General features: G+C 52.6%; 1 protein-coding gene across 1 annotated transcript; it reads left to right on the forward strand.

The window, feature by feature from the left end:
* Positions 1–8,313: 8,313 nt before the first annotated feature.
* On the forward strand, positions 8,314–16,920 carry LOC104574457 (uncharacterized). Its single transcript, XM_088526698.1, has 11 exons — positions 8,314–8,425; positions 10,646–10,828; positions 12,325–12,567; positions 12,939–13,175; positions 13,481–13,771; positions 14,121–14,218; positions 14,335–14,527; positions 15,102–15,204; positions 15,609–15,655; positions 16,090–16,161; positions 16,847–16,920. The coding sequence occupies exons 1-11, from the start codon at positions 8,314–8,316 to the stop codon at positions 16,918–16,920; spliced, it is 1,653 nt and encodes a 550-aa protein (XP_088382824.1).
* The last annotated feature ends 766 nt before the right edge of the window (positions 16,921–17,686 follow it).

Genomic DNA, 17,686 nt, shown 5'->3' on the forward strand with positions numbered 1-17,686 from the left:
TTTCCCTGCCTAGCACTCCAGCTGCAAGGCCAACGGGGGACCATCTGCAGTGCAAATATTTGTTTTGTCACTAATTTTCTGTGAGCAAAGCCAGCCCAGTACCAGGCACAGCAGCGTTTTCTCCCTGCTTCCTATTACCTCCTGCCAATGTTCCTTTCACATGGGTGCCAGCACCCTGGCATCGCAGAGGCAGCACCTGCATCTGACCCCCATGTCTCGCAGGTGGTTTGTGATTTTGGCTCCCTGCTCTGCCTGTTTGACTTGCCACAGTGCCTCTGTGCCTGGAAATGCAATGAGAGGGCTGAGAACTGAGCTGCTCGTGCTTGAGCCCTGCTGAGCGGGTGTTTTCTGGGAGCCCTGGGGCTGTGCATTTGGAAACAGTGGAACACTGGGGAAAAAAAAAAGGGGGGGGGCTAGGCAGTTAGGTAGCCCTGGTCGTGCCTGCACCATCTGCAACCTATGGCGACATGGCACACAGCCCTGTGAGCACATCTATATCCTTGTTGTGAACCAGCACTGCAGAGAGCTTCACTGGCCGCTAGTTGCCCACGCCAGAAACTTGGCCTCATGCCAGCCAGATAGGGAAAAATATGTAGTGTCTCCAGCATCTCCCACCCTGGTCTTGATCCCACTTGTCTTGACTGTCTCCTAGCAGGTGCCGCACTCTCAAACTCCTCCGTAGTTGCCCAGCTGATAATGAAGCTCTTCCTTGCCCTCCTGACCTGGATCTGAACAGTCAGGCTCTCAGCAGCTCCACACTCATCCCGGGAGGCTGTGCCAATCCTGCTCCATTCCCTTCCCCTTGCCAGGTTATTAGTAAGACTCCCCAGCCACAGCACAGCATCCCTGAATTGCTTGTAGTTCTGCCAGACGCAAGGCGGGAGCGGAGACGCCAAGAAGCTGGTGTGGCTGCTGCGGTGGGGGGATCAGGACCACATCAGAGTGCTGCACGGGGCAGGCGTTGGTGAGCTGGGGAGCAGCCTCGTGACCCACACAGCGCTGCTGCAGGATAGCAGGGCAGGCAGCGAGGCCTGAAGGCTCCGCAGGGTTTGGCCAGTGGTGCCGAGGAGCAGCCTTCATCTGTGCTTCATCGCTGTCCTTTGATGTGCATGACTGGCCCTTCCTTCAGGGAGGAACTCAAAGGCCACACAGTGATGTCCAGAGAAAGGTCAGTGAGAGAGTGCACAGCTCAGCACAGTGACTGCCAGGGACGCCAGAGCAGCAAACCAACATGCACAGCCCATCCCAGAGACCCTGCGTTAGCACACCCAACATCCTCAGCCTCGACCTGCTTCCTTACCCCCCCTAGATGGGAGAAAGGGACACCTTCCTGGAAGAAAGCAGGGTCTCAGACTGGGAAAACATTCACTTGTGTGAAGAGCGCAGCTCACCCTGGCCACAGCTACGTTGATGAGCAAGATTCTGCCATCTCCTTCTGCTCTCCTGCCCCCAGTAGAGTCCGTGCAGCCCTGTGTATTCCCCCAGATGCTTGTGCAAGACGTAGGTGCTGCAAAAGGCCCCCCACTGTCAAGTCAGTGGTCACTCAAGCTACACCTCTCTGAGTAACTCATCCGACCAGGCACAGGCCTGAGCATGATCCTGGAACCAGCTGCACTGTTTAGTTGCCAGCATACTCTCTGGAACAGTTCAGACTGTGCCAAATAGGACAGGACTCGTTTTAGAGAAAGTCATGTTCCAGGATAGGTCCCAAGAGGAAGCATGGGCACTGCCACTTCTTGAGAGAGAGGAGGGTTCAGCCATGTGCAACTGCTGCCTTCCCATTCAGTCTTTCCCTAGATGTGTGCCAGGGTGCAGAGGAGCAGGGTGAAGGATTTGTGTGGCCATGGGAGCCTTTTTCCTGCAGGTTTCAGGGCCAAGTGGGCATCAGGGTGCTCTGCCTATGTGCACGGGGTTTCAGAAGACCAGGAAGACTGTGTGACTGGGGACACTTCCCAGCTCCTTCCCTTCTCCCCATGACTTGTCCAGACCGCTGGCCAGGCAGGGCAGGTTGGGGCAGCAGAGCCCAAGGGAAGGCGCTTGCACTGCATTCAACGGGGCAGTCTCTGTTGTGCCGCTGCTTGGAGATGCCTCAGCCACAGCTCTCTATTGCTTCTCTTGGCTGCTGAAAATCTCATCAGTTTTGGTGAGCAGCATGTGCAGCGCTGGCAGCATTGCTCATCTCCCATGAGACAAGGCAGCCTGAATAGTGAGGAAGTGAATTCAGGGGTCCAGGCTGAAAAGACTTCCCACAGCCTTGAGAATAAGGATGGGTCCAGCACAGAGCTGGCAAGGTGTACCAAGGGTCTGCCATGGTGTGAGGGAGAGGAAAATCCCACAAGATTGCTGGGGGTCACCTCTGCGACACAGCAGGCCACGGAAGAGGTGTTGTCAGCAGCCTTCTACCCTGCAATGGGTGAAAACCTGGGAGGGAAAGTGGCTCTTCTTCAGTCACGTTAGTGGAGTACAGGTGAGGTCAAGGACCCCGGGCCAGCAGCAGCAAATGATACTTCAACCAGAGAAACTTGAGGCAGTGCTGTCTAAAACTGGGCTTTTTGCAGGCCCCAGCAAAACATGAGTTGAGATGAATGAGGCAAGGTCTAGGTCACGCTGGGCTTGGGCAGCACCTTGCATGCTGGAGCCCCGTTCTCAGGCAGCACCTGTATGTGCCACTGGCACGTATTAATGACTGTGACTGCCCTGGCCTAGTTTCTGCCTGCCTGTGTCACAGGTGACTGGCCACTCCACCCAGCTGAGACCTGCAGAGCCTACATTGCACCAGCTCTGGACAAACTGGTCTCCTGGGATAGCTGCAGCCAGGAAGAGAGCTAGTGCTACAGGCTGTGGGTGAGTCAAATGCAGCACCCGGATGCAAGCCACACCATGACACATGTGGAGTACTGGTTTATGGGACATTCAGGAGCATCCGTGTGGATATGCTGTAGGCTGGACTCTCATGAAAAAAAGCCAGCACAGGCACCATCTCACCAAGCTTCCCAGGGGAGTCCTGAGCCCTCCTCCCATCCCAGATGGTGATTTAACTTTCCCCCATGACCCAGGGCAAAGGTGCATCCACCCTCCTGCTCTAGCATCTCCCACTTAGGAACCTGCCTCTCCAGTCTGCTTGTCTCATGGCAGACAAAACAGGCCCAGGGCCCTATGGGATTTCTGCTGGCAGAGCACGAATGGGACCAGAGGGGACAGATGACCTGTGGGAGCTGTCACATGAGGTGGGGCCTTTTCTTTGCCCCCTGCTCAGCCACGAGGTCTGCTGGGGATCTCTCCCTTGGCTTGAATCTTGGGTGGAAATGATTTAATGTGTGTATTTATACAACAACATCCAACCAGTCCGTGTGCTCTGGGCACCGTGCCATCCTCACCACTGTTGTTGTCTTACCCAGAACATGTTGTATCCCTCTCACCTTTTCCCCCACCTGCTCAGGCTTTGTGGGGACTCGGTTGCACCAAGGCAAAGCTGCACCAAGGCCTCAAAGATGCTGAATGCTGAGGGAAAGGAGTGTGTTCCCAGGATGTTCTGCAGGGACATGCACTGAGGAAAGAGGGTAAGCAGAGGACTATCCCTGCAAGCAGTGCCTTCGGTTTTACCTATGGACACGTTGGAAAGCTTGTAGAAAACAAGTCCTGGCTGACTCCTGACAAATAACTTTGCAAGCCAGGCTGCCCTCATGCCCTCAAATGCCATCACGTATGAAGAAGTGCAGGGCCTGTGGGCTGCAGCAAGAGGCCAAGGAGCATTCCTGCAGGTGAAGATGGTTAATGTCTGCGTTACCACCATGACTTTAATGAGGTCCAGTGTAGAGAAATGCTGTGCTGAGAATCTGCACTGTGCTGGGAATCTGCACTGTGCTGAGAATCTGCACCACCTGCGCCTTGCTGATAATGTACTGGGGAGTGTTAGTGAGTTGTCCTTGGCCGGCTGGGAATGGGGAGCTATGTGGGAAAGAGTAGTTAGCTGTCTCTGGTAAACAACTTTGCAGAGCTGGGAAAGAGCCTATGCGGCTGGGACATAGCAACCCCCCTTAGCAACCAATCGTAGCTAACCTGGATATTCCTCAGATGCTTGTAGGTATAAATATATGTGCACTTCCGCTAATAAACGGAGCAAGATCTAAACTCATATTGGGATCGTGTCTTGTAATCCGGCTTGGCTCCCGTAAAGGCCTGTGCAGTTGTCCTGCGCCTGGTTCCAACAGTCCAGCACTTCATGGACAGGGCACCGAGAGCCTTCCCAGGATGGGTCAGGCAGGACCTCTGCCAGCTCTGCAACCCATTGGGAGCAACGTGAAATGACCCCCACCTCCAAGGCTATGGTACCAGAGATGATGGGGCTGTGCAGCTCCCAGAGAAGCAGTTTTACAGAACCAATTGTGCCACATTCCCTCTCCAGGCCGCTGGCTCCAACTCACTGGGGAAACAGCTGCTTGGTTTTTTCTTCCCTATTCAATCTGGTTCCTTCCGGACTCAGGATATTTTGGGCATTTCTCTGTTCCCACTTACCCTGGGTGGCATAAGCAGTCTTAGGACTTGCTTTCCTCTGGAAGCTGTATAAAGCTGACAACATAGAAGGGGAAATACCAAGATCTTTATTTAAGATCCATGTATGGAGGGAGAGAGTTGTGACTCCACCAAACACATGCACTCCATCAGTCATCACTGACAGTCTATGAAAGGGAGCTGTGATCCGTGGGGCCAGCCTGTGGGGTTGGGTGCTGCATTTCAGAGGATGTAGCAGAGAGGCCAGTGCAGAGAAGGACGTGAGTGTAGTTGAGGGATTTGCTTAGGAGATGGAGAACTGCTCCACTCAAGCACGATATCTGCTCCGCCACAGGGCAGACAGAGTGGTATTAAATGTGGGGATGGAAAGGAGTCTGGAGCAGTCTCTAGCCTTTGGCAGAGGGGAGTCTGTGAGCACCAGCTCTGTAATCCAAAGAGATTGCACAGTTTCATCCAAAGACAGAGGCTGTTGTCATCTAGTGTGTTGCCAGGGGGAGATCCTGGCCAGCACTGGGAGCTGTTGGCCCAGCCATGCAAAGAGGTGGAGGAGCCAAGCTAGTGTGTCCTGGCCAGGACTGCAAGGCTGTGCAGGGAGAGGTCGCGATGAGCTATTCTGTTCTGAGTTGTTGCCACAAATCCCACAGTTCCTGTCTCCTGGGTTTAGTGAGGTTCCCTGCCTGGGAGTCAGGGTGGAACATTCAGAAGACGGCTCAAGGGGTGGGAGCAGGAACAGCTGGAGAAGATGCAGAGTTGCTCAGAGGTCAGGGCTGGAAATCCTGTTTCTGAACACACCTTCATCAAACCAGACCAAATGCAGCATCCCATGTTCCTCCAGGCCTACTCCACCCTACTTGCAGCTGCAAATTGCTTATGTTCAATTCTGTGTGCTAAAAATATCCTTCTGGGTGGTCAGCAGATGGGAGGATGCTGCAGCACACAGGGGAGTGCAATTGCATTCAAGGGAGAAGTAGGCTGCAGCACAAGGCCGGGCTGGCATGAACTAAGGGAGTGAGGAGCTGTGGGCTGGCTGGCACAGCAGAGGGCAACGTGCCAAGGCTGTAGCAGCAGGGCAGAGCTGCTTGCTTGCTTTGGGCCCATGCAGCTAGGGAGAGGGGTGTGGTGGGCAGTAGCAGCTGGACTCAGGTAGATGGGGAGGGGGAGATGCTCATTCCAAAAGACAGATATCTGGTCCTGCTCCCTCCCCTGGAAGGAACTTGTTGTAGCAACCCCAGCCAGAACAGAGGGGAAGGTAGGGCAGGCATCCCACTGGGACCCAGGTGCCCTGCTGGGTGTCCTGCTGTCACACCTCTGCTCTCAGCCCATCCCATCTGACCTACTGGAGGCCAGGCCAAGGACAGAGCTGGTGACTTTGTACTCACCCTGCCAGCAGGCCAGAGATGACAGCCACAAACAGGCAGTGCCACAAGAGGGAGTCCCTGCCCCGGCCGCTCTGCTGCCTGGGTGACAGCAAAGATGCCCTAGTGCTGTCCCTCTTCCAGGACAGCACAACTCCCTGCAGGCCCCCTAGATTTTTTTCTGGGCCCAGGGCAGACTGCAATAGTCCATCATGACCAAACTGTTGCCCTGGAGGAATCCCTCTGCACCCCAGACATATTTGGCCTCTGCCTGTAGGTTCCCAGCTCTGAGGATGACCTGATGGGAAGGACCAGGTTGCCTGGGCTTTATTATTTGGGAAGGGCCTGTAGAGCTCCTAGGTTCACAACTCTAGACACCTGAAAGAAACTGTGACTGTCCCTGCTTCACCTTTGTGGAGTACAGGGCAGCACAGTGCAGCAGCCACAGGCATGAACTGGGGTTTCTGTGAGTACTACCTGGCTAGAAGAGCATGACACAACAGGACTCCTACTTGGGGTAAGGCAGAGGGCTGGCAGGCATTGCTCAAGACAGGGCCATGGGGCAGCAATGTCCCTGGAGGTGTCCCTGAGGCAGACCCATGGGGCAGGACCCTGAGGCAGGAATGGGTCTAGGAGGATGAGTCAGCTGAAAGGCCCAATGGCATGGCATGGCTTCTTTTTGGTTTCTCTTCTTTTTCTATCTTGTCTGAGCTTTATTCATTCATTGGTGAATGAACTGGACTAGAGTTGGACTCAATGATCTTGAAGGTCTTTTCCAATTATAATGATTCTATGATTCTATGGACTTTCAGAAAACAGCCCTCCAGTAATATTTATCATGACCAAATCAACAGGAATGCTTTTTGAGAGGAAGGCATGTGGCTGGCTATCTCTATTATAACCAAAAATGTGCATATCCTCTGTATGTGGATTAGCAAATTCAGACTAGACAGCACCTGAAACATTGTTTTGAGATGACTTATGGGACTTTATGACTAAAGCAGCGTATGTGGAGTGACCACTGTCCCCACCTGACATGCTCTTGAAAGCTCAGCAAGTGGTTTCATGGAATTGGAGCTCATCAGCTCCCACAGATCATGCCCTACAGAGTTTGGATTTATGAGCTGCTGTGCGACATAACAGCCCTTGGAAACCTCATATTATTTGAACTCTGCTGCATAAATCCCACCATCAACTACCTAGCAGCTCTAATGGTAGACTGTGAACTAGGAGCTTGGCATGTGAATGAGTGCTGTGGCTTTCAGTATATGCTCAGCACTCTCCTAGTGCATGTCTTATGATAAGAGAGTGAATCTTTCAAACTGGTTAATTTCTGTGAAGGAGGAGGTCATACACATATTTCTAGAGTCCAATGCATTTATGGACTAGGAAGAAGAAAAGGAATATGGACATGGTGTTGATGGGTTTGTGGTTGGACTTGATGATCTTGAAAGTCTTTTCCAACAATAATGATTCTATGATTCTATGATCAACTACAATAGAAAGCATCTTGTATCAAATGTGTTTCCTAAGTTTGCTCATTCCCTTCATTGATTTTGCTTCTTTCTTGCAGCAAAGAGAAGCAGTGTGTGTGTCTACATTTTACCCTGGGATTTTATGATGCCATTATCCAGCAAGTTTTCGCTCTTGGTCCTTTCACCTCTTCTGGCTGCATGAACACAGAAAGACCACAGTCCCAAAGCCTAGGGACCTTCCAAAAAAAAAAAAAAAAGAAGGGCCTAATCTTGTTTTGCTGCTCCTCTCTGCAAGTCTGCTAGGAGGCTTTACCCCATTCATCCCACAAAGACCACATGGGAAAGGGCTGGATTTGATGTACTGATGTTTCTGGGCCGATAACAGGAGAGATCTAGTTTCCAGGAATCCCTTGATGTGCTGACACAGTGTGTACAGATGCACCAAGATGTCCTGCAGAGATGAGGATAGAGGTTCTTGGGAAAGGACTAGCACTGGAACCCCAGCTGGGGGTAGAGAGCAACATCACTGCAAGGTATCAAGGGAGGTTGGGAGGAGGTTGGGAGGACAAAACAACCAAGACATGTCTGTCTTGTTGAAGAGCTTTTCTTTCAGACTTGGAGGGAGAGAAGGAAGGTGAGATCTACTGCAGGTGAGGGTCAACAGGAGGATTGTTGCAGTTGTGATGATTTAAGGCAACAAGTCGTGAGATTTAGGGGAAAATGTGATACAATATAAGATCGGCCAATCTTATTAAGATGTATTCTGAACACATAGCCAAGGAAAGAGAGCGGCTCTGACACTGGTAGGAGGGTCTCTGATTAAAGAGGAAGCTTCTTCCACCACATGCAGCTTCCTTCCAATGCTGCTTCATTTCTGTGTTTGCACCTTTCTTTTGCTCAATTACACGGAGGTCCTGAGGGACAGCAAGAGAGACGGAGACTTCAGTCCTGCTCTGGGGCTGTATGGTAGCATGGACCTGCAAGGGCTGGTTCTGGCCCTTCTCCTGGTCTTTGCAACTCTGCTGCCTGCACAGGGAATGAGGGCTTTTTATCCCCAAACCCAAGGATCAGCTGAGGAAAAAGGTAAGGGCTGGTTTCTCCTCTCGCTGCAAGACAAGTTTTTGCTGCTTCCCTCCATACAAGTCTGCCATGCAAATTTGCCCCAGTTGTCCCACATCAGCTTCGCTGTAGAGTGGTGAAACTAGTGTCCACGTATGTACCAAGACAGTCTGGCATCCGTGGTGTGAAGCTGTGTTTAGGGGAGGAGGGCAGCAAGCCGCAGGGTGATGGGAAATCCTCTGAGAGCACAGCGACCACAATATTCCTGGGGAGCGGGCAGTCTCCCCAGGAGCAGAAGCCTGTAGCCTCTCTGGGACAACTGCAGCAATGTCTCCATTACTTGGGTGATGGGTGCTCGTCCTCAGCAAAGACCTCAGGAGCTATAAGCTGAGCCTGTACATCAGTGGAGATGCCTGTTCTGTCCTGAAAACGCTGTGAACAGTGGTGGTGTGGGCTATGGCATGGTGGATTTGTTCTTTAACAGCTTTATTCTGCTCCCCACTGATGCTGGGAGGGTCCTGCCAGGGCTCTGCATGACTCTTCCCATGGCACCTTTATGCTTTCCACTGTGCTCTCCCCTGGGGCTCTCTGTACCCTTTGAGTCCTCAAGTAACAGAGAAGTTAACAGCTTCTCTTGGCACCAGAAGCTGTGGTGCCAAGGGGGTGAGTCATTGTGTCTAAGGGGAAATGTGAGAAGAAGTGGCTTGGAAAGTCATTCTATGGCACATGAGTCATGTTACCCATCTCTAGGAGCTGTGGCACTTTGTGGCATCTCTCAGCTGTCTGTAAAACTAACAGGGTGAAGTTGATTTTTCCAGGTCTCAGCAGTGATTCCTGATACTTGTTCCCAATTCCTACAGCTCATCCCTCATGAGCCCTCTCAATATTCACAGTTCTCCCCTCCTTGGCTTTCTGCTTGGGGAATGGAGAAGGCTGTGATGCATTTGATAGTGGCATTGGCTCTGAATCAGTGGGGGGAGATTTCTTGGATTTGCAGCTGTGGAAGAGATGTGGGGCACAAACTCGAGGTTGTGCCTGTTACCCTATTTACAGTGCAGCTGGCATCTGCAGCATAGAAGGGGGCCAGAGGAGTTTGTGGAATATGGAGAATATAAAAGCACAAACTTTTTTGGCAGGTTTTGCTCTTCAAGTATTATCAGGGAATTAATGTAGCTCACTTCTACCTTTCTACCATAAATGTCTGCTTTTCACACTTTCCATGTATGTCCTGTGTTCTTGCTGTTTCATGATAGGCATGAAAAAAGTCAAATGATCCACATTTTCTGGACCAGATGTAAACAATAAATGTATGAAAAACTCTGCCTTGGTCATGTTACTTGCCAACAGTGCCTATGGCCATAGTCTTGCTTGCCTTCCTCTCCTCAGTAAGCTCTGCATAAGACAATCTTGTACTCTAGTTGCTCTCACTTATTTCATTCCCTCTTGTCCCATGGCCTGCCCAGCTGTTTCCCTACAGTCTCCTGTTTTCTACTTCCTTTGTAGTTTAACCTATTTTGTACAAAGTACTACTGCATTTCAGGTTGTTCTTAGCCTCATACTGAGCCAGGCTATAACCTGTCCTCCTTCTGTGTAAAGGCATTTCTGCAGGGCCTTCCATATCTTACTTTATCACAGGGATAGACAGATTCTTGACCTTTTTTCATGACGATTACCAACAGGAAAATCAACACCCCCCTGACCGCGTGTGAAAGCCTGCTTCTTGAAGTGTGTTTAGTTTGCCTTGTGGAGGGATTTACTCCCTGGTGGCTGATACCCTTGGTCAAATGCTTGGCCATGGTGGGTTGTCCACCCTCTATTGCAGTGGAAGGCTCCGTGTCTCCTCTCCCCTGTATAGGGACATATCCCCTTTAGAGGATATGTCATACTGGGGATATCTAATTAAACACGTACTGAGTGAGTCAAGGGCTTATCATCTGTCAAGACTCTGGGTTGTCACAGTGAAGCCTGTGGTCTGAGGGTGATAGGATGCTTCCTGTTGAGGAGGAAGTGTCCACACAGAGGCATGCAACAGGCAGGCCCACAGGAACCCATCCTGCACTACCCTGGTGCAATTGGGGTAAATGCACTAGGGGTTGGGCTAGGAACCTGATCCAGGTAGGGCCCATCCAGGCAACCCCTCTAAAATGAGGGGCCTGTGCCCTTCTGGGTGAGGTCCCATCACCTCACAGATGCTGCCAGAGCCTGCTGAATCTCAGGGCTCTTCCTCCTTTTCTTTGCACACAGGAAGATGCAAAGCCCCCTCCAACTGGGACCCCAAGCTGCAGTTTGCCCCTAGCAAGACCAGCTATGCCTTGAATGAGGTGGTGCAGCTGAGTTGTGCTGGGAGCTACCAGCCATCAGTCCCTGTGCTCAGGTGCATTTCCAGCAGCAACCAAACCTTTTGGAATGGGACTGCCACATGCAAGGGTAAGCAAAGCCCTACATCACCGGGATCCAAAGGTCCTGGACTGGCATCAGACCCTCTGTCCTAGTTATCCTAGAAAATTCCTTCCATCTCCCATGCACTGATTTGCTGTGCTGCAACTCAACCCCCTACTCAGCCAAGCCAATTGCATTTGCACATTTTCCTGAGTGTGGGGACAGACCAATCTTTTGGTGGAGATGACTGTCCTTATGGACCTGCCAGTTTTCCTGACTTCCTTTGCTTCCCATAGGAACACCCTTACCAGGCTCACAGTAAGAAGACATCTGCCCTCCTGATGGCTGAGCTCTGTGATCTGCTACTCGCCCTTCTTGCTGCCTTCAGGACTTCAGACTCCTCTTTCTTGGTCACTAGAGCCAAGGCTGCCACTGAGACATTTTCAGCCAGGCTTGAGGGGACAAAAGGAGTCCTGAGTAGTCAGTGCTCAAATGGTCCTTGACATCCTGAATGGTGGTAGTGGAGTGATGCCTGAGGGCAAGAGCAATGTCCTCCCCCAGGCACCGCCCTGGCAGGGCAGAGCTTGCCTGCCTGTGGGGATGGCTACGTGCAGCAATCCAGAGCATAGGGGAGGTGGGACAGAGGGTTATCCTGCATGCTACATTAGCCCATGGCTCCCCAGGCCTGCTCTGTGTGTGTTGAGGTAGCCAGGGCAAGGCCAGGAGGAGGCACCAGGGTGGAATCAACCTCTGTGCAAACAGTGCAAAAGACGACAGGGCTCTTCTGATGGACGAGGCTGTGGGAGGGGTGCGCTAGGGCCTGGTGTGTGTTGGATTGGTGCTTCAAGGTCTCTTTCATAATAAGGTGCTACTGGGTGGGGGAAGGTGACAGGACCAAAGGAGGTCTCTCCTTACATAGTGCAGAAGGCACAGGAAGGTGAGGAGTGTGAGGGCAGAGCAGGAAAGCAGAGATCAGTCATTCTTTGTGTGCAGAAGGTGAGGCTGGATGGATGTGCCTACTTGCCCTCTCCCTTTAAGGGTTGGAACCTTACAGATCCTCTGTCATCTGCCATGCCCCACCTGGTCATCTCTGCACTCTGACTTCCAATTTCCCACTTTTCCATTCTGTTTCTCCTGCAGAAACATTTCAGAGGCCTCAGTGGTCCAGAAATTGGATCTTGAGTTGCATTCTCATTGTGGCATCGAGTGAGCAGGCGTATGGGGGAACCAGGACATCTCTCTTCACACAAGAAGCCACCTCTTACAGGGAGTGATTGCCTCAGGAAACTTATTGCTGCAGGATGTGACAGGACTGAGAGTGTCTGCGGACAGACGGGCAAAACAGAGAAGTGGTCAGTCCTGCTGCATGCTCACAAGGAGAACCTCCTCCCACCAGGCTGGGCTGATTGGCCATGTCATGACCAAAGGATGTGTCACTTTCCACCTCTTAATTTCAGAGATGAACTCCATCATGGGTGACTCTTGACAGCCTTCACATTGCTCCACTACCCTAACTAACCTGCATCTCCTTTTGCCTCTGCCAGAAACGTGCCAAAGGCCCCAGTGGGATGAAAAACTCCAGCTAACACCAAACCACAGAAACTACCAAAAGAATGAAGAAGTCAAGCTGAGCTGCCCCCGGGGTCTCTTTCCATCCTTCTTCAATGTCAAATGTTCAGAGGCTGCCCAGTCCGGGAGGTATCCTGGATCTGCTAACAGATACACGTGGTTGGGGAAAACCAGCTCTGATGCTTGGATTCACATTCAGGAGCCTGTGAAGTGCACTGGTAAGTGGGTCAGCAGGAGGTGCCTCCTCTGGAACCTGTGGCCAACTTCTGCGCCCTTTGTCCCTTTCTGAGCTTCTCTGGACCAGTTTAGAGAATAGTGTGGTCCCTTCCTTGGAGCCCCGGAGACCTGGGAGCTGCCAGCTTCCCCTGGCCTTTCCTGGGAGGCCTTAAGGAAGCAGTGCGGGCCTCCTCACCACCTGAGCTCCTGCCTGGGGACATGGTGTGGGAGGCCTCCTCTCCTATCTTGTGTCCCAGAGCTCCCTCCCTCTCCTTCATCATAACGTGCCAGGGAGGGGGTATCACCCTCCCTTTGCTGTCCCTGCTAGGCCAGGCTCCTGGTCTGCTAATGCCTACACATTTTTTTGGTGCAGAGATATGCTGGAAGCCCGAGTGGGACCCCAAGCTCCTGTTCTCTCCAGACAAGATGTTCTATGAGCTCAATCAAGTGGTGGTGGTGAGCTGCCCTGAGGGGCACGGGCCTCCTCCCATGGAGATCACTTGTGTCAAGTTAAATCCACACCAGCAGTACTCAGCTGCTCAGGTCACCTGGCACATGCGGAATGGCACGGGCAGCTTGCACCGTATTGAGGGGAATATGACCTGTGTGGGTAAGTGAGGGAGCAGCTCAGGCCATGTCCTGTCAGATCATGTAGTATTTTTGAAGCAGAGGTTTAACTGAATGGGCACAGTCCTCTCAAGCATCAGGAATCAGCCCAGAAAGCTGTACCTGTTATCTTAGTACCTCATGATCCCCAAATGCTCCTGCTTCCCAACTCGGAGACATGATTGCCATCAGTCTCATGCTTCCCCTTCTTCCCTGTGAGGTGGCAAGTCAGACTCTCTGAATGTAGCCCCCTTGGAAGGGCAGGAGGGAAGGGAAGGAGATGACCTGCTTGTGGTGTTTCCTCCACAGAACTTCTCCAGGTTATCCCTGGGACCTTGGAAGTTTCTGCCACCAGCATCAAACTGAACTGGACCTGCAGGTTCCCACATGCCTGCCAGCACATGTGGGCCATGTGCCGTCTGGCTTGGCCTTCCTCCCCATTCTGTGAAGTTGAGGAGGTCACAGGAGAGGAGATGCTACAGGGTCGGAAGGGAACATTTACCTGTCCTCTTCTGCAGCCCTTCACTGTTTATAGTGTCACCATCTCCTTGCCCCCCAGCATGGTCCTGTACACACGGCTGGTCAAGACAGAGGGAACGGGTATGTACCTGCATGAATGTCATGTAGATGTTCTCTTGCCTCTGCAGCTCAGCCTGAGCATCTGCCCTCTGCAGTGATGGTCACTGCAGATCAGGGATCAGGGGCACTCTGAGCCAGTGGGCAAGGCTTGTGAAGGGCCATAGAGCAGAGCACATGCCCTCCTCATAGTCGTCTTCTCTGTCACATTACTGCTCTGTTCCTGGAGCTGCAGCAGTCTTTTGGCAAAGCAAATCCTGCTTGGGGAGTCAGTTTTGAGACTATGTCTTGGGCCAGGAGCTGTCTGCACCCTGCTCTGGGCTTAGCCCCATTCCCCAGCTCCATGTGTGACTGCATCCTTCTGTGGTTTCAGTGCCGGACAAACCAGAGGATGTGGTTATGGATCACCACACCGGGTTGCTGAAGTGGAAGGCGCTGCCCTCCTGCAAAGGGGAGATCCTTGGATACCAGGTACCATGGCCTCACAGGGGATCTCCCTCCCCTCTCCAGGGATGTCCTACCAGGGTAGCTTTGGATGTACAAACTGGGGTGTTCTGCTTCCCAGCAGTTCTCTGTCCTTCCTGTAGCTGAACATCACAGCCAGGAGAGCGCATGATGGCAGCTTCCTTGAATCTGAGCAGGTGACGGTGAACGCATCTGTCACTCAGTACCTGCCACCTCATCAGAGACCTGGCAGCAAATACACTGTGGAAATCCAGGGCTTGACAGCAGCTGGTGCTGGGGCTGCATCAATCCTGGAATTTCAAACCTACATCTCAGGTAACTCAACATACATCTCGGGTAACTAAACCAAAGAGGTAGAGTACAGTCCTGCTTCAATTGAGTGCATCTTCTGGCCCCCAGAGCCAATGCGTCATCTATTGTTTGTGATAGCAGAGCTGGTCCAACTCCTCCACCTAATTCAGACAAAAAGTGAGAGCACAGCAGACAGACAGGAGGAACAGTTCAGCATCCTTTTATATGAACCAGGAGCTGCAGCTGCAGAGCTGTGAAGTCATGCCTACAAGGCTTTTCATCACATCTAACATGTAACTTCTGCAGGAACAAATGGTGTTTCTTACCTTATGGCCCCTGAATAACACAAATCCCACCATAAAAAATGCCAATCAATATATGCTGGTAGCCTGGGGCTCAACAGTGCTGAGGCTGCTGAGCCAGAAAGGCTGTGCATTCCGGCTGGATCCCGGGTTGAGCTTCTAGTTCCTCCAGTCTTCTATGGGATGTGGGTCAACTACCCCCCTACACATGTGCACACACCCGTGCCAAGAGTGGGGCCCTCCAGGGCCCTCACCCCAGGCTGTGACACCCATCCCAAGCTATATGTTAGTTACAGGACAAGCCCTGGCTCCATGGCCTTGGATGGCGGTCACACTGATTGCTGCACTCTCAGCACTCGTCCTCCTGTGTGCAGGGATCCTGTGGTTTGTGCTGTCCAGGTGAGCATCTGGGGGGGCCTGAATCACCTCTCTGTTGCCACTGTGTGTTTTGGGGTGCAGAGGGGGCTGGTGAGGGTCCTCTCCCCTGCTGCCCCCATCCTCTTGGTCATGTGGATGCAGAGGGGTGGTCCTACACTGGCTTGACTGTAAGGCCCCGGTCTAGGACTTGCAAATGTCTTCCTTAGGGCTAGGGCAGGGGCTGTGGGCACTGAGGGACCCTCTTCCTTGTGGTTCTTCCTGCAACTGCTGCTGTCACTCAAGGTGCTGGTGGGCAACTCCTCTGGCAGTTCATGGGAGGCCAAAAGCAGTGGGATATAAAGCCCTCCATCCCTCTGCTTTTAGGGTGGACAGGGCTCTTGACCATGTCAGCTTTGCCCCTCTCAGGATTGCCTTTGTTTTCCCAGGAAAAAGAAGGCCTTGATCAGCCAAGCCAAGGAGGAGCTTTACACAGGTAACAGCCAGGTGACTCCCTGGGGCCACCATCGCAGAGATGGTTACAGTGCTGAGGTGGGCAACAGGTGGTCTCTGGGATGTCCTGACCCTTGGCAGAAACATCTGCCCATCCTCTTCCATTCCGTGGTAGCTGTAGGGAACCTAGCTGGTACTGGCCGACTTACCAGAGCAGTGTACCCTATATCTGCCCTGTGACTTTCTCCTCCCCGCAAATGGTTCCTGCTCAGTTGTATTCTTGCTGGGATCATTAGTAGTGCCAGAGAGACCTGGCATCTTCTGGCCATGCTTGCCCTGCCTGGGGAAGCAGCACCTCTGTGCTGCCCTGCATGTGCCTGTGCCACAGGCTGGGTCAGCTGCCACGGCTTCTCCCTGCCTGGATTTGTCCTGTTCCTTCTCTTCCCATCCCTCAAGCTGTTCATTCCCCTCCAACAGAGCTCCAGCCCTATGAAAACTTGGACTCTTACTCTGTGATCAAGAACTGTCCTCTGGCAGGTAAAGATGCAGGTAAGATCCAGAGTGCCCTACCTGTCTCCCCACATACCTGCAGCATAAGTGGAAGAGGGATCCTGCCTTGACATGCTCTGTGTTTGCTCCAGCTCTCTGGTCCTGTGGACAGTCAAGATGACTCTCCCTGCTGGGCCCTAGGCTGCAGGCACATCTCCCCAGCCTGGCACAGCGGCAGGGGCAAGCAAAGAGGAGTGCCCAAAGGCAACACTCGTCTCTCATCCTTGCCAGGGCCCCAGGGCTGTGGGCAGGGCACGAGGGGCTCATTCACCCATGTGGTGGGGAAACCTCTGCTGGGAGGGATTGCAGCAGTGACAGGCCCCAGGGGCTGGCTGCCCTGACCTGTGCTGAGGGCACATGGCAGCCTCTGCCCTGGTGCTGCTGGTCTCAGCGGGTAAACGTGATGAGGCTGAGGAGCTGTCACTCTGTCTCTATCCTCAGCCACAGGAGATGGGAAGAACAGAGCAGCATCAGAAAAGATGAGGAAGATGATGTCATCTCCGTGCTGATGGCAGCTGTCTCCCCATGCCCTGCTGTGACTGCGGTCAGTTCTGGGAGCATCATCCAGCATAGGACAGAGCTGTTTCTTTCAGGGCACAAAGCAGCTTCCTCAGAGCTCTTACCAAGCTCCAGTACATTCTCTTGCAGAACAAGAGATGCAGCTCTTGCATGCTTGTTCTTGCAGAACAAGAGCAGCTCAAGGCCTCGGATGAACTGCTTCTGTCAGCAAAGATGTGTGCTGAACATCCTTTGCTGTGATTAAACCATGTGACCCTGACCCTTTTGCCCATGACTGGCCTTGGGGACCCAAGCATCTCCTTCCCATGGGCACTTGTTGCTGTAACTCTCCTGTTTCAAAGCAATTGCTCTGGATGGATGTGTGGCAGAGAGCGAAGGAAGAAGTTGAGCCCAGCATGGCTGCTGCTTGATGAGGGTGAATGAACGGGGTTGGGATAATGGGAAAACTCAGAGTTGGCATATGCTGCTCCCTCTGGCTGGATTCTCACCCTCTCTGCCAGTTGCATATGATGATTTCCAGCCCAAACCACATTTATGCTTGAGTTTGGCCTCATGGTGCTGGCCTTGTGACTCTGCCCACTGTGTCCTTACAATCAATAAACCTTGTGGCTTGGAGGGAGCTGCATGCCCTGCTACAGTTCCTCCTGTCTCCTCAGTGGGTCACTTCTCCTGTGGAAACTGGGCTAATCCCATCCGGGGTAGGGGAGCTGGGAGCAGGGCTGCCGTGAGCCTCTGGTCCACACTTGAGCCTGACAGGTTATGGGGGGCTATGGTCAAAGCTGGGGGACCTGTGTCTTTCTTAGCCTCTCTGCTGTCCCATGTCTGATCACTCCTCTTCCTTCTCCTTGTACCTTTCCCTGGTGTTGTGTGCACATGCCCCAGTGTCATCTCTCCCTTAGTGATCTTTTAGACTAATGACTGACCTACTGCCTCTCTTTTCTCTTTCTGAGCATCTCATGGCTCCAGTCTGGTTCTTCACCTTTTCTGTATGGCTGCTGCTTGTTCT

The sequence above is a fragment of the Tinamus guttatus genome, unplaced genomic scaffold (assembly GCF_059628265.1).
Source record: "Tinamus guttatus ecotype Peru unplaced genomic scaffold, ASM5962826v1 Tinamus_guttatus_pri_ptg000253l, whole genome shotgun sequence".
Lineage (NCBI taxonomy): Eukaryota > Metazoa > Chordata > Aves > Tinamiformes > Tinamidae > Tinamus > Tinamus guttatus.

Coding starts and splice junctions, on each gene's coding strand:
- LOC104574457 (XM_088526698.1), top strand. CDS start 8,314: ATGGACCTGCAAGGGCTGGTTCTGGCCCTTCTCCTGGTCTTTGCAACT. Junction 14,528..15,101: donor ATTTCAAACCTACATCTCAG/GTAACTCAACAT, acceptor TGTTAGTTACAG/GACAAGCCCTGGCTCCATGG. Junction 16,162..16,846: donor TCTGGCAGGTAAAGATGCAG/GTAAGATCCAGA, acceptor TTGTTCTTGCAG/AACAAGAGCAGCTCAAGGCC.